Raw genomic sequence first — 17,368 nt, forward strand, 5'->3', positions numbered from 1 at the left:
AGGTGGAGAAACTTATAATAAGATTAGGAAAGAGTTCCATAACCATGGTTAAAATTACAAGCATTTCATGGATTAGAGAGAAGCTTCATAGGTTTGAAAAATCAACTATGTATTTTGACTCATTTGTATTCTTAATTCCATCACGATTGTAGTTATGAAAAGTTATAAGCATAAAAAATGTACAGAAAATGAGAAACACCCCTGTAAGTACCACTGAGATTAAACAGATACTAACCATTTGCTATTTTTGCTTCAGATCTCTTATTTTCACTAAATCCTCCAACCCTTTCCTCTCCCTCCCTGTATATTACCACCATTCTGATGTTATTGTCTCCTCCATTCCCCTGAAAGTTTTATACTTTTATTGCATTTGCATATTTATAAGCTTTATATTATATATATGAAAATACAGAATATATATTTGTGTTTAAAATCTTTACATAAATGGTATCCTTTTACAGTTTTTTTTTTTCTTATTTAACATTCTCTTTCATCCATGTTGGTACAAGTAAATTTAATTCATTCACTGAACTATTGTCTGGTATTCCTCTATGAGAGAATCCGTTTATTCTGTAGATTTCCAGACATTTAGGAGGCATTCAAATTATGTCTAGTATCCTCTGTTTAAGGAGGTAGAGAACTCACCTGTTCCCTCAGAAAGCAGTTGTTTCTACTTTTTTTCCTGTTACAAACAATAATAATACATCTTCAATGAATATCTTTATTCTGGTCTCGTTTGCACATGTTCAAGAGTTTCCCAGGGAATGGCTGAGAGAAGTAGTATAGATATTTTATTGGGTACTACAAGGTCCTCCAAATAGTGGTTATATTAACTTATATTTTTTTACAGAAGTAAATGGGAGTTCCCATGTCTTCATATCTTTCGTTACACTTGGGACTGTTGGATTTTTAATGGATGCCAGTATGTTGGATGTGAAATGGTATCTTGGTTTATTTTGCATTACCCTGAACACCGTTGAGGCTGTGGACGTTTAATGGCTGTTTAGATTTCCTCCTTGTTGAATTGCCTGTTCATATCCTTTACCTAGTTTTCTTTCAGATTGCTTGATGATATCTTAACTGAATTGTTGGAGTTTGAATATTTTCCGCCTGTTAATCTTTTGTTGGTCCCCATTGTGTCCTGCATTTTCATTTAGTATTGGTGTCTTTAGTCATGTGGAAGTTTTACATTTTAATGTAAATGTCTTTAAAAATGGTAATCCAGCCTCAATTTAGTTACCTCCGGTGACTAGAAGCTTTGTGCTTTTTGTATTTTGGAAACACTTTCCTACTCCAGTGTTGTGAAGATATTCTCCTAAATTATTTATTTATTTTAAATACTGAAATATACAGAAATGAACAAATGAATAAAAATAAAATAAACAAATTATTGTAAAATTAACACCTGTGTAACTTTTGCACAAGACCTAGAGCATTACCAGCACCTTGCAATCTCCATGCATTTTTCTTCCCAATTTTAACTCCCTTTTCTTCTCCCTAGTGGTAATCATTTTCTTGGCAATTATGATGTTCAGTTCCGTGCTTTTCTTTATAGTTTTACCCCCATCTCCTATATTTTCTTTAAATGTTTTACCATTTAGGTTTTTAATCTTTCTGGAATTATTTTTGTGTGTGTATAATGTGAGGTAGGAATCTAATTTTGTCTTTTTCCATATGGTTAGCCAATTGTCTCAGAAGTGTATTTAGTAGTCCATTCTTTACCAGCAAATTTGTAATATCTATCAAGTTTCTAGACCCCTTTATCTATCCCACCTGTCTACTTATTTGTTTTTTGTACTCATACCATACTGCTTTAATTTATGTTGCTTTTTACTAAATCAACGTTTGGTATGGCAATTCCCTTTCATCATTTTTCTTCAAAATTGCATTGATTATTTCTGGTTGATTGTTCTTCCAAATTAATTTTAAGACTAGTTTGCTGGGGCTTCCCGGGTGGCGCAGTGGTTGAGAGTCTGCCTGCCTCTCTGGGAAGATCCCACATGCCGTGGAGCGGCTGGGCCCATGAGCCATGGCCGCTGAGCCTGCGCGTCCGGAGCCTGTGCTCTGCAACAGGAGGGGCCACAACAGTGAGAGGCCCGCGTACCGCAAAAAAAAAAAAAAAAAAAAGACTAGTTCGCTAAGTATCATGAAAAGAAAACCTTGTTGAGATTTTGACTGGAAATTTCATTGCATGAAATAAATTTCATTTCATTAATTTAGAGAAAATTTCCATCTTTATAATGTTGAATTTTTCCATCCATGAATGTGGTATATTTCTCCACTGATTTAGGCCTTCTTTTGTGTGCTGAAAGTAAGTTTTCTAATTTTCTCCAAAAAGGTCTTGTACATTTTTTGTTAATCTCTAGATATCTTACATTGTTATTATTTGTTATAGCAAATGCTATCATTTTAGAAATTACATTTTCAGATTGCTAGATGGCTTGTAGAGAAATGCTACTGATATTTATATATACAGCCCCAAACCTTACTGAATTATTCACTTTTATTAATTGAAAAAGTTTGTCTTTAGATATTCTTGAATTTTAAAAATGTGGCCAACCATTCCCTCCATGATAATGCCATTGTTTTTTAATTTCCAATTCTTATACCTTTTGTTTACTTTCCTTGTGCTGTGATCTCCATGACCTGGTTGAATAGAAGTAGGTGGTGATAGTGGCAAAATTGTCTTGTCTTTGGTTTTCAAGTGGTATTTTCTAAAATTTCATCTTTAAGTATGATGTTTTAAATCACAGCAAGATCCTTTTTGACCCATCTCCTAGAGAAATGGAAATAAAAACAAAAATAAACAAATGGGACCTAATGAAACTTAGAAGCTTTTGCACAGCAAAGGAAACCATAAACAAGATGAAAAGACAATCCTCAGAATGGGAGAAAATATTTGCAAATGAAGCAACTGACAAAGGATTAATCTCCAAAATTTACAAGCAGCTCATGCAGCTCAATATCAAAAAAACAAACAACTCAATCCAAAAATGGGCAGAAGACCTAAATAGACATTTCTCTGAAGAAGATATACAGATTGCCAACAAACACACGAAAGGATGCTCAACATCACTAATCATTAGAGAAATGCAAATCAAAACTACAATGAGGTATCACCTCACACTAGTCAGAATGGCCATCATCAAAAAAATCTAGAAACAATAAATGCTGGAGAGGGTGTGGAGAAAAGGGAACCCTCTTGCACTGTTGGTGGGAATGTAAATTGATACAGCCACTCTGGAGAAAAGTACGGAGGTTCCTTACAAAACTAAAAATAGAACTGTCATATGACCCAGCCATCCCACTACTGGGCATATACCCTGAGAAAACCATAATTCAAAAAGAGTCATGTACCACAATGTTCATTGTAGCTCTGTTCACAATAGCCAGGACATGGTAGCAACCTAAGTGTCCATCAACAGATGAATGGATAAAGAAGACATGGTACATATATACAATGGAATATTACTCAGCCATAAAAAGAAACAAAATTGAGTTATTTGTAGTGAGGTGGATGGACCTAGAGTCTGTCATACAGTGTGAAGTAAGTCAGAAAGAGAAAAACAAATACCGTATGCTAACACATATATGTGGAATCTAAAAAAAGAAAGGTTCTGAAGAACCTAGGGGCAGGACAGAAATAAAGATGCAGACATAGAGAATGGACTTGAGGACACGGGGAGGGGGAAGGGTAAGCTGGGACGAAGTGAGAGAGTGGCATGGACTTATATATACACTACCAAATGTAAAATAGCTAGTGGGAAGCAGCCACATAGCACAGGGAGATCAGCTCGGTGCTTTGTGACCACCTGGAGGGGTGGGATAGGGAGGGTGGGAGGGAGACACAAGCAGGAGGAGATATGGGAACATATGTATATGTATAGCTGATTCACTTTGTTATACAGCAGAAACCAGCACACCATTGTAAAGCAATTATACTCCCATAAAGATGTTTAAAAATTATAATATACATATAAAACAAGTATGATGTTTGCTGCAGACTTTTGGCAGGTACTAATTATCATGGTAAAGAAATTCTCTTCTAGTCTTAGTTTGCTAAGAGTTCTTAATATTATTCAGTGTTGGATGTTATTTGTACTTTTAACTTTCTTTGAAAAGGTGCAAATAATGAGGTTCTAAAAGAAGAAAGTAACGTTTCTATACTCTGTGAACTTTTCTGATTGCAGGTACTTATTGAAAGTGTGCAGATGAGAAAAGAAGCTGATAACTCAGGTCCTCTCACTGAACTGGAACACTGGAAACGCATGTCAGCCAAATTCAGTTATATCATTGAACAGATTAAAGGGCCAAGTTGTAAGGCTGTTATAAATGTGCTTAATGTTGCACGCTCCAAACTCTTAAAGGTAAAAGGCCTTGTATTTTAAAGTTTACTTCAGAGTAACCAACTGGAAAATTACCCTTCTTGAACTGCTTCTTCGCATCATATACTTTGCACCATGTATTTAGAAGTGTTAAAACTTTGAGTAAGGCTTTCTCTTGTACCATCGTTACTTCCAGAAGAGGAAAAGGAAGTATAGAAATAAAAATTTATTTCTCAATATTTCACACACCAGTTTTGACAGTACTACTGTGGGGTGATTGCTATTTATTTTTAAATTGTTTTTGAAATTGTAAATCAATAGAGGCTTATTGAATTAGAGGACTATATAGAGAGTCAAAAGCAAAAATGTCCTCTATCTTACATCTCATCCCCACTATTCCATCTCCTTTCCTAGAGGTCATATTTATTAGCAGTTTAGCTTGATTCTCTCCAGGTCCTTTTCTGTTTCTTCCTTTAAAAAAAAAAAAAATATATATATATATATATATATATTTGTTTTGTGTTTCTAAATTTTTAAAATTACATGGCATCATCATACTCTATTTTTCTTTAACTCCCTGGTCCCCCCAACAGCATATCTTGGAGAGTTATACCTATCAGATCAGGCTATTTCGTTTTCTTTAATGTTAATGCATCAGGTTTTATTTAATCATTTTCTTGTTTTTAGATAAATTGTTTCCTTTCTTTTTTTCAACAGTCTTGAGATATAATTCACATATTACTCATTTCTGCCATTTAAGGAGCAAAATTCAGTGGTTTTTAGTACATTCATGGAGTTGTGCAACCATCACCACAATCAATTTTAGAACATTTTATCACCTCAAAAAGAAACCCTGTACTCTTTAGCTATCACCTCCCATCTCCCTCTGTCTCCTTCCCCTCATTCTAGCCCTAAGTAACCACCAATCCACTTTTTATCTCTATAGATTTGCTTGTTTTGGACATTTCATATAAATGGAATCATATAATATGTGGTCTTTTGTTACTGGTTTCTTTCACTTGGTGTTTTCAAGGTTTATCCATGTTGTAGTATGTATCAGTAATCATTCCTTTTCACAGCTGAATAATGTTCCATTTTATAGATAACACCACATTTTGTTTATCAGTTTATGGATATTTGCATTATCTCTATTTTTTGGCTATTATGAATAATGCTGCTGTGAACATTCTTGTACACATTCTTTTTTTTTTTGCGGTATGCGGGCCTCTCACTGCCGTGGCCTCTCCCACCATGGAGCACAGGCTCCGGACGTGCAGGCCCAGCGGCCATGGCTCACGGACCCAGCCGCTCCACGGCATGTGGGATCTTCCCGGACCGGGGCACAAACCCGTGTCCCCTGCGTCGGCAGGCGGACTCTCAACCACTGCGCCACCAGGGAAGCCCCTTGTACACGTTCTTGTGTGGACATATGTTGTCATTTTTCTTGTATATACCTGGAAGTGGAATTTCTGGCTCAATGTGTTTAACTTTTTGAGGAAAATTGTTCCTTTTCTATGTGTTCACAAACATTACTACAGTTAAAGCCTCTACATGCCTACAAGCAAGTATTTCCCTAGGGTGTATACTCCACAACTTTGTTAATACTTATTATCAGTTAAAAATTTTTGCTTCCCTGTCCAACATGTGGAAAATGGCTTGTTGTATTTTGCCTTTTCCTTATTAATAATGAAGTTGGGCATCTTTTAACGTTTGTTTGCTATTTGCATTTATTCTCCTGAGAATTGTTTGTTTATATCTTTCCCTCATTCAGCAAGTTTCAGATACTGTTTTGTTCTGATTCTAGTAGTCCTTTATTACTATGGCTATTAATCAATTGTTATGTATGGTGGATGAGGCAAACCACCATGGTCCCTGAACATCTCTGCACATTATTTCTGGACGTGAAAAATACACTTTGCTGATGGAATATTTTCTTTCCTGAAGACCCAGAATAATGTAATGTCACTTTTCTAACCTAGAAAAGTCACTCCAGGTAGAAGCAGGTCTGGTTTAAGCCAACAGATAGAATGTTAATTACAAACAGAATGAGCCTTCAGTTTTAGTAAGTCACTTAAGGTTTTTATAATAACTTTAAGTCTTAAATAATATAAGAAAAAGATATATCAATCACATTTAAGTATCTACTCTTTTAGTATATGTATGATTAGGGAAGACAGCTTGAATTTCATGATTAAACCGTAGCACAGTGATATATTTGGATGTTTCATAGGACTCTTATACTTTCTTTTCTTAGAATTGGCGTGATTTGGATGCAAGAATCACAGATACAGCAAATGAATCAAAAGATAATGTCAGATATTTGTACACTCTAGAAAAAGTATGTCAGCCTCTCTATAACTGTGATCTAGTAAGTATTCTTTTTAAAGTGTAGTTTAAAAAATTAGTGCATGCACTTTGTTATAAAGCAGAAACTAACACATCATTGTAAAGCAATTATACTCCAATAAAGATGTTAAAAAAAATAAAATAAAAATTAGCGCATAAAATGAATTTAATGTGTGTGTATTGGGTAAAACATATTGAAATAAGTTATTTAAAAGATATCTTTTCCTATTATATATCTGTAATGAATTATAAACTATTTTATTATTTTAACCTACATTTAAATATATAGCATTATCATAACTATGACCTGATTTGTGAATTGAGCAAGACAAATATATTAGTTATTCATTGCTTCATAACAAATTACCCCAGAACCGAGTGGCTTAAAACAGTAAGCACTTATTATATCACAGTTTTTGTAGGTCAGGAATTCAGGGACGGCGTAGCTGAGTACCTCTGCTTCAGGGTCTCTCATGAGGCTGCAGTCAAGCTGCTGTCTTGGGATGTGGTCTCTTCTGAAGGGGAGGCTGACTGGGGAGAGTCCACTTCTATTGCACACCACATGGGCCTTTGCACAGGACAACTCGCTTCCCCTAGAGTGAGTGACCCAGGAGTGAGCAAAAGAAAGTGCCCAACTAGCATTACGCTGATACCAAAGCCAGATAAGAACACCTCAAGAAAATAAAATTACAGGTCAATATTCCTGATGAATATAGATGCAGAAGTGCTCAACAAACAGTGGCAAGCCAAATTCCACGGCACATTAAAAGGATCACACACTAAGATCAAGGGGGATTTATTCCTGGGATGCAAAGATGGTTCAACATATGCAAATGGATAAATGTGATACACCACATTAATAGAATGAAAGATAAAAATCATATGATTATTTCAATAGATGCAGAAAAAGCATTTGACAAAATACAACACCCTTTCATGATAAAAGCTCTCAATAAATTGAGTATAGAAGGAATGTACCTCAACATAATAAAAGAATACATACCCTTTAAAAATTGTATAAATAAAATAAACATGCAAAAAAGAGAAAGTATATGAATATTATAACATCTCTGTACTTTTAAAAATATATTTAAAGCTTTTCACTATAAAAAGTAAACTTGGAAGAAAGATATAATGCTTTTTGCTGTTACCAAGACCTGTAAATTTTAAGGTATACTAATTTCAACTTCTTGATTCAAAAGACTTATTTAAATTCATATAATTTTCAAATCTTTTAGTTTTGGTTTTAGTTCTTTTCATCCTAGTAATTTAAAAAACTTTGTTCAATCCTCTATCAATGCATGTACTTTATTATTATTGTTATCATTGAGCTTTTTACATTCTCTGATGTAGGAATGTTTCTAACATTATCTTTTGAAATTAGAGAAGTACTGTTAGTATTAAGTCTTATAATTTCTTCTCCCTCATATACCAACTATTTCTGTAGATTCAAAAGTTCTTTTTTTCTCATTTTCTTTATTCTCCTTAAAATAAACCAGAAGCTGCTGTTTAGTTTGTAACTGTCAGTTGAGCAGGAAAAGTGTAGAGGACTCATGCTTCCATTTCTTGTTGATAAAATTTTATGAATTTTGTGTTTCATTTTATCATCTTGATATTGTGCTGTTGGCATATCGACTAATATATTTTATGCATAAAATGTGCCAACACTATATATAGATAAGAACTGTGCACTCAAGGAGCTACTATTATAAATAATGATGTTTAAAATTCAGATGAAGGGTATTTCCCTGGTGGGCCCATTTGATACTGTCCCCAGACCTTTTTCATTCTTTGTAGAGTTGCCTTATTGAGGCTGGAAGGGACTCCTTCTAGGCATATTTTTATTAGAATCTTTTTGGTCTACAGATAACACGTATAATATGAATTCTGACATACAGGGTTAACTACAAAGTGACGATACTAATTTCCATAAGCCACCTAAAATTGATTTCATTATGTCATGGTTACACCTCATAACTAGGACATACAGTACACTCAAAAGTAGTTGTTCTTCCTGGCTTATTTATTCCACCACTATTAAAAAATCTTTTTATATATTTTAAATTGTCCTAGCAATTAAAAGTCTAGCTCCTTGAGGGTGGGAAGGCCATTGACCTTCTGTTGTTCTTCCATAGTGATTTATGATTTACATCAAGGTTAAAAGCAGGATCTCAAAATCTCGGGCACATAGCTGTGGTTATGCTACAGCTCTAGGACCTTGGACAAGGTACTTAACTTCTCTACATCTCTATTTTCTCATTTGCAAAATGGGATAATCCTAACACTTTATTTTATAGATTCTAAGACTTTTCTTTCACATTTTAACATCTCTGTATTCAGAGCACAACTTACAGTCAGTCAGGTTTTATGAATCATTGTGAACGTGACTTGACACCATCTGAGATTATTAGTTCTTTCCTTGCGGGGGAAGGAAAGAACTAATGTTTGTTTTGTTTTTGGTACCATGGGTGTGAATTCAGACTACAGTGAGCGAGCACCAGCTTGTGGAACAAATTCTCAGGATAGTTTATTTTCCATCCCTCCCCCAAGGAGCAGGATTGGGACAGGTAGGCTTTATTCCTGTCTTTTTCTCCATGGCTTGTTAATTTCATGCATAGTTTGGTGGCTTAGTTTTTTGTAGGAGTTAGACTCCCCATCTTGAGCATTTTTTCCCCCTTCTTCAGTAGACTGTAAAGCAGTGGTACAGTCTTACAATCAGTGATGTTTTAGATCTGATGAAATCAAACCTGCCTTAAATGGTCATTGTTGGGACTTCCCTGGTGGTGCAGTGGATAAGACTCCACGCTCCCCATGCAGGGGGCTGGGGTTCGATGCCTGGTCAGGGAACTAGATCCCACATGCATGCTGCAACTAAGACCCAGTGCAACCAAATAGACAAATAAATATTTTAAAAAATGGTCATTGTCAACATAAATTAAGATAATATGTGAAGCTCTTCCCCTAGTGCCTGGCGTATAGTAATCATTCAATATACATTAGCAATGGTTTGATATCTCGGATGTACTTGCTCTGCTTTGCTCTAGGCTGTTCTACTTATTTCACTTCTTTGTATGTGTCGTTTCCACCCTGCCTTGACCTCCTCCAGGATAGTTTCTTTATATTTGGAATTCTCCCAGTATTCTCAGAACTTCGTGGTACTTAGTAGGTTTGCTGAAAGGTGAATTGAGTTGAATAATGAGGAAATGAGTTCTAGTCTGAACTCTGTTTCTAATTAGCTTTCTGGCCATACATTAGTCACTTTACCCTTTAAGATATCAGTTTCTTCATCCTTAAAAAGAGCAAGTTGAGCTATTAATACTTAAAATCACTTTCACCTCCAATATTTTATCTTTAAATAAAATTTTAAGTTTACATGTACAGAAAAGTTGCCGTGATCGTACAGAATTCTTTTCATCTAATTTCTCCTGTTAACATCTTGCATGACCTTGGTACATTTGTCAAAACTCATGTCCTTTCTCTGTTTCAGTATCCAGTCAAGGATACCACATTGCTTTTAGTAAAATTTGACTTTTAAGATTAAAATGTTACACTGTTTTATGTATGTTTAGAGCTTTGAATATTATAGGATAGGGGTTATTAAAAATATAAATGTATGCTTAATATATTTCAATTTTAGGTTTCCATGGCACATGGGATACAAAATTTGATAAATGCCATCAAAATGATTCACAGTGTGTCAAGGTACTATAATACTTCGGAGAGAATGACCTCATTGTTTATCAAGGTAAGTTTCCAAGGGAAGAAATCACATTGTAACCCTGTGAAAAGGTTAACAGTGCTTGCCCTCTGAGCCAGGGAAGGGAATTGGGAACTTCGGGTGCCTCTCAGAGTTCTGTATTTTCATACTTTGTGGAAGAGAAAAGAAAGGCATGCCTGGAGTCAGTTGTATTTAATTGAAGAGGATCTTTCTGCTTGTCAGAGGTAAACCCCCAGGTTTTTTGTTTAAAAGTAACTGATGATTTTCTAATTTATTTGTTCCAAATAGTTTTGCATAAGAGCTAAGAATTGTGCCTAGACTGTTACAAGAAACAAAGAAGGACTCTACATAATGATCAAGAGCAAAATAATGCTTCTTTAGCTACTCCCACCCACATTGTGGTTTATGTAAAATCTTCCCATTTAGTGCCATATGATTAATTATTTTAAATAATTGGAAAAATCATCCAAGAAACACAGGAGTAGAATTTACTTATAACTGATTCAAGCAGAACATAACAGTCACATTTCAACTTTCTTTTAGATCAAAGAATAGATTTAATCATTGTCTATGTCCCAAGCAAGGCAAAAACCTTAGGATTCTTCCCTGTCACTTGTCTTCCTCCTTGCTACATGTTCCACATTGAGATTTCTACTTCCATATTATTGTTACTGTGTTTTCAGTGTACGAATCAACAAGTGATCAGACTAAAATCTAAGTATTGCTAGCATTTTTGATCACCGCTGTTTTGTGATTTCCACATCTTCCTCTGCCTTGGATTTATTATTTATTTTGCTGAAAAAAATTCTTCAGTAGTTCTGTGGTGAACCCCCTGAATTCCTGCATGTCTGAAAATCACTTCATTTTGTCTTACCACTCAAATGTTAGTTTGAGATTCTTAAATTCAATATAATTTTTTCCTGGAACTGTAAAGATACTGTTGTATACTATCTACAATTGTTGATAAGAAATTTGATGCTAATCTGATTTTTTTTCCTTTGTGGGAAACCTATTTTATTCTCCCAGGAAGCTTGTAGGATTTTTTCTTCATTCTTGAACTTCTAAAATTTCAAAGTGATGTGGTTCTTTTTACCTTTATCTTGTTCTATACTTGCTGGGTTGTTTCATTCCCAAGACTTTCCTCTCTCTTTATTCCTGGGAAGTTTTCCTGTTTACCTCTGATTATTTCTTATCCACCTATTCAATTTATTCTCTCCCCTTGAATCTAAAATCCTTGTTCCTTAACTTTTTTTTGGGGGGGGTCCATCTTTGTCCTTTGACCTTTCAGCTCACTCATTGACTGTTCATTTATGTCCCAATTGCTGGTTGGTGCATCAAAAAAAAAATTCAATTTCCAAGTTCTTTTCTTTCATGATGTAAAAATCCTCTCATATCTTTCTTATAAACTTAGTTAATAAAAAATATTTTAAAAGATTTTACATATATCTTTTCTGTATTTTCTCTCTTTGTTGAATTTAATGCTTCTGTTACCATGTTTGTTTTCTTCAGTTGCTTGGTGATTCTTGGTTGTCTGCCCATCTTTGTGTTTGAGACTGCTGATTTGCCTCCCTGTTCTGTTTATTTTGTCTGTCTCTTGTGAGTAAGGAGTATAACTTACTGTTTGGAGGGGTGTGAGAATAGCTTTTTCTCTGATATGTCCTCCTGGGAGTGCTGTAGCTACCTGGGCCACACTTCTCGAAGACTGTGGTCCACACTCATACCTTTGTCCTTTCAGCATATGTCGCTGTTGCCTGCTGTACAAGTTGCTCTAAATTCGGTGTTCAGGGTTACAACTGAGGGTTACCTCACATTGTCTCCCATCTTGAAAAACTTCCATAACTGTTCTACCTTCAAGTAACCTTCTCCAGAACCGGGTTCTGGCTTTCTCTAGTCTTTTTTTTTTCTCTGTAGATTTGGTACTGTGTGATGTCCATATTTTAGGAATTCTCCAAAATTTCTGTGTGTCAGCCTGCCATCTTGGTTTAACTTCCAGACCATTTAAATGGCTGTCTTGCTTTTTTTTTTTTCCTTCTTTATTTTGGGGGATGTGAGAGGTGGTTAACTTAATATTTAGTTTGCATGTTGAAGGATGGAGAAGAATCACAGTTGGACGGGATCAAGACCTAATTAGAGGAGAACTAGACAAAGAGAAAATATAGTTGACTTTGAAATTGATGGCCTCAGTGACGTAGACTTAAATACAGTAGGTAAATGTGACTTTGGGTTTTCTTTGTTTTACCTGGAATGTATATTTCTTTGTTTTTTATATTCTGTAATTAATTCATTCCATAAGGTTTCTATTTATCATGTTTTTATGATTTAAAAAACTTAAATTTTATTTCTTTCTCTACCTATAGTTATTCTGGACTTATATTTATTTTAGGTAACAAATCAAATGGTGACAGCATGTAAAGCATATATTTCTGATGGGGGAACTAACCATGTATGGGATCAGGAAATACCAGTTGTACTAAAGAAAATTCAGGTTTGTATAAGTATTTTTATTTTCATAAAGTAAAGCTTTTACCATCTGGCCCACTTTCGCTTACTTTTTTCATTGACAAAGCATGTTAACTTTGAAAAAACATGGTACAGAGTAGCATGAGCATATAAAAAGAACTTCATTAAAATTATCTACCTCCCTTTATGCTTAGTGCTCCTGTTAGGGCATAATTTAATCCTCATCTTGTCCATGGCTGCCTGTACCAGACACCTCGCATGTGCCATTTCATATGCTCTGGCCCCCATCTTTTACTCCAGCCCCTGTTAATTTCATTTTCTTGCCTTTTTGCATTGGTTAGGATTACCATGCATCCTTAAATAGACCTGGTAATAGTTGGCATCTGATTCTGATCTTCTTTTGGAAGAAAATGCTTCTAACATTTCCCCATTTAGTTTGATGCTTTAATACGTCATTGATTAGATTCAAGGAAGTTTTATTCCTAGTTTTAGTACTAGGAGATATTATTAAAAGTTATGAATGGGTTTTGAAAAAATTTTTCAGCACATATTTTTTGAGGAGCTTATAAGATTTTTCTCCTCAATCTATTAATGTTATAGATGACATTTTTAGGTTTTCTAAAATGAAACTATTCTAATATCCCTAGGATAAACTCAACTTAGTGATGGTGTAATTATCTTTTTAAAAACATTCTTAAATTCACTTTGCTACAATTTTCTTTCGGTTTTTTTGCAACTATATTCATGAGAGAGATAGCCTGTAATTTTTCCTTTCTCATAGTGTCCTTGTTAGTGTTTCTGGCACTAAGGTCTCAGAATAAGTACGACTGGAGGAGGGGAAGGAAGTACTTCCCTCTTTTCTAGCCTCTAGAAGAGTTTGTAGAAAATCAAAGCGATCTGTTATTTTGAAAGTCTGAAAGAAATGGCCATACCAGCAAGTCTCCATCTGGAAGTGGTTATTGGCTGTCTTCATGTGCTGGTTCCTGGGCTTTGTAGAGCCTAGGTGGGAGGCTGGGACTGTTGCGGTAGAGCAAGAAAGGATGCTCAGTGCCCTCCACCTAGGATGTGAACTGCTGTGCTTGCAGGGTTGGCCCTGAGCACTCTCATCACCACTCTCTGTCCTCTGGAACTGGAGGGTAAGAAAGAGTTGTCAGAGGAAACAGAAGATGTACTTAAATGAAACAGAAGATGAGGAATTGCAGTTAGGATAGTTTCTCTTCCTGAAAACCCTTGATCTCAACGACTGGAAGAACCAGAATCATTATGCAGTTCTTGGATTTGTTCATGTAAAATACAAAGTTATGCACAGAGAGACCAAAGCAGCACATAAAGCAGTGGTTCTGAACAATACCAAAAGCAGCTGGTGAATCAGTTAAAGAAGGAGATAATGACAACTTCACTTGCATAACTAAAACTTATGAAATGTCTGAGTCAGTGAAAAGAGGAGAAATTAACAGTGTAGATCTTACTTTTGATAACTCAGTTCCTTAGAAAAGTGAAGCAAAGGACAATTTCTTCTAAGTGTTTTCCCAAGTGTTTGAAATGCATTACAGGTGGTAAAAAAGAAAAAGTTCCTAAACTTGGTGATATGAATTAATCATTTGACGATGCAGAGGCATTTTATTCCTGCTGGCATAATTTTTATTATTGGAGAGAATTTTTCTTATTTAAATGAAGGAAAAAAAAGCAGAATGTCCTGATGAAAGGAGAGAGATTGAAAAGCAGAACGGAGCAACAAGGGCACAAAGAAAAAATGAACTGAATGTTAGTTGATAATGCATATAACTGTGATGCAAGGATTTTAAAAATTCAAAGAAAAAGAAAAAGCCAAGAAAGAAGCAGAGGAAAAAGCAAAAGCTGCAGGAAAATTGAAGAAGGAAGAAGCTAAAGAAAAGCAGAGATGAGGTGAATTAGGAGCTGCTTGGATAGGTAAGGAGAAAGAGGAAGTTAGACAAAAGGCATTACTGGCAAAGAAGAAAAAGGATAACCAGGAAAAAAAGCCATTAAGAGGGAAAGGCAATATCAAATCATTATGTTGTACGCCTGAAACTAATATAATGTTATATGTCAATTATATAAGAAAAGAGAAAGGTAGCAAAAACTTCAAAGTTCATGGAGGACCTGGAATTACTTTCCTGATGATGAGATAAAGCCAGTTAAAATGATGGAAGAAGTGGAAAAACTTTGCGATAGGCTTGAACTTGCAAGCTTACTGTACTTAAATGAAACATTCGCATCACCTACAAAAGAAACAGGAATTGCTGCTCTGCCAAAACAGAAGAAATTAATGAGCAAATTAGAAAAGAGAAAGAGGAAATTGAGGCTTGTATGTGCCAAGTATCTAAGAATGCAGAGACATCAACTGTTGAAGGTGGAAATGGCAGTAAAAATTTGTCAGAAGAGAATTGATCTGCAATTGCTAATTAAAACTGTGAGCCTCTTTCTTGCTGGGACAAATTCAAGATGGGAAGTTATTGCCAAGTACATGAACACACATTCTACTTCTGGAAGTCAAAAGAACTGCCAAAGATTTTATTGGCAAAGAACCGTCTCCCAAAACTTGGCCCTCATCAGAAAGACGACATACTGTGTGGAGTAGAGCCTCAAACTGTCAATATAACACCTCAGAACAATTTGAAAATCCATGTGCAGATTTCACCTCTTGACAACAGAAGCACAGAAGCTTTTGGAATGAGCTTTGAAAATGTATCCAGTAAATATACCTGAAAGATGTAGCGTGTATCAGAATTTCATTTCGTTATGGCTGAGTAATATCCCATTGTATGGATATACCACATTTTGTTTATTCATTCATCTTTTGATAGACATTTGGATTGTTACCACCTTCCGACTATTGCGAATAATGCTGCTATGAACATTGCTGTTTAATGATCTCTTTGAGTCTCTGCTTTCAATTATTTTGGGTATATACCTAGAAGTGAAATTGCTGGATCATATGGCAGTTCTGTTTTTAACTTTTTGTGGAACCACCAAACTGTTTTCCCTAGCAGCTCTTCCATTTCACATTCTCACCAACAATGCACAAGAGTTCCAGTTTCTCCACACCGTGCCAATACTTGTTATTTTCTCTTTTTTTTGGTAATAGGTATCCTAATGCATACTAAACGGTATCTTATTGTGTTTTGATTTGCATGTCCCTAATGGCTAGTGATGGTTGAGCATCTTTTCATGTGCTTATTGGCCATTTATATATCTTCTTTGGAGACATGTCTATTCAAATCCTTTACTCATTTTTGAAGTGGGTTCTGTTTTTGTTGAGTTGGAGGAATTCTTTATATATTCTAGATATTAATCCCTTATATATATGTTTTATAAATACATATTGCTTCATTTAAAAAAACTAGTTATTTGACTTCTTTCTATTTCTTCTTGAGACAGTTTTTGTAAGTTTATATTTTTGAGGAATTTCTTCAATTTTTCTAAAATTTGTAATTTATTGGCATAATGTTGATAATATTTTCTTACTAATCTTTGCCTTGTTATGTAATATGTCCCCTTATTCATTAACAATATTACTTATCTTCTCTGTTTTCTTAATCATTCCTGCTCACTCAATCCTCAGATTCAGAACAACCCAACCTCCTCCCAGGAGTTTATCACTTCTGTTTTCGTTGTTATTGTTATTTGCTGGATTCCATGTTTCCCTCTATAGTTTCTCCAGGGTTAATTTTGGGAGTGGGAGTGAGAAATCATTCCCCCCAAATTGTCCAATTGGCAGAAACCAGGACTCTTGACATAGAACTTAGCAATTTATTCTCATAATTGTTTTAATATGCTTCAAGTCACTAGCCATTTACTTACTGGATTAGAAATGAAAGCTTGGTTTTCTGTATTCTAGTTTAACTTGCTTTCTACTACATCTGAAATTTTTTCAGGATACTTTTATTGTATAGTTTCGGGGAATAATTTTCAGATGAGTTGGAGGAAGCAATGAGAAGAATTGTTATTCAGGATGTTATCTGTCCAACAGGAAGGAATTGGTTGGTGAGGAAGAAGTAATAGAAAGTAATTCCTATTAGATGGCATATTCCAGGAGGGTAGGGATCTTATCTGTACTCCTAGCATCTCAAGGAGTTCCTAACATATGGTAGGCACCAAGAAACTTTCTTTTTTTAAAATATTTATTTATTTATTTGGCTGCGCTGGCATCTTTATTGGCACATGCGAGATCTTCATTGTGGCATGCTGGATTTTTTTAGTTGCAGCATGCAGGATCTAGTTCCTTGACTAGGGATCAAACCCGGGTCCCCTGCATTGGGAGCCTGGAGTCTTAACCACTGGACCACCAGGGAAGTCCCTAAACTTTTGTTTAATAAGTGAAAAATAATCAGTGACCTCGAAGAGAGTAATGATTCTGTTTTAGAGATTGAGAGGTGGGGAGGTGTATCATAGCTAGAAGTAGGTATGAGACTAGTTATATAAGCTTGAATGTTTATAGGAATCACCGGGGCAACTGGTTGAAAGTATGGATTCCTGAGTCTCACTCACAGAAATTCTG

At 35.2% G+C, this 17,368-nt stretch overlaps 1 protein-coding gene and 1 pseudogene across 1 annotated transcript in view; both read left to right on the forward strand.

Moving 5' to 3' along the window:
• DNAH8 (dynein axonemal heavy chain 8) overlaps positions 1-17,368 on the forward strand; it is a 322,160-nt gene that overhangs the window by 16,139 nt on the left and 288,653 nt on the right. The window contains exons 7-10 of the mRNA XM_065885438.1: positions 4,191-4,367; positions 6,580-6,693; positions 10,309-10,416; positions 12,773-12,874. Coding sequence (XP_065741510.1) covers positions 4,191-4,367; positions 6,580-6,693; positions 10,309-10,416; positions 12,773-12,874 — 501 coding nt within the window. The remainder of the gene's footprint in view (positions 1-4,190; positions 4,368-6,579; positions 6,694-10,308; positions 10,417-12,772; positions 12,875-17,368) is intronic.
• LOC136128949 (dnaJ homolog subfamily C member 2 pseudogene) lies at positions 14,016-15,724 on the forward strand (annotated as a pseudogene).

Source organism: Phocoena phocoena, chromosome 10 (genome assembly GCF_963924675.1).
Source record: "Phocoena phocoena chromosome 10, mPhoPho1.1, whole genome shotgun sequence".
Lineage (NCBI taxonomy): Eukaryota > Metazoa > Chordata > Mammalia > Artiodactyla > Phocoenidae > Phocoena > Phocoena phocoena.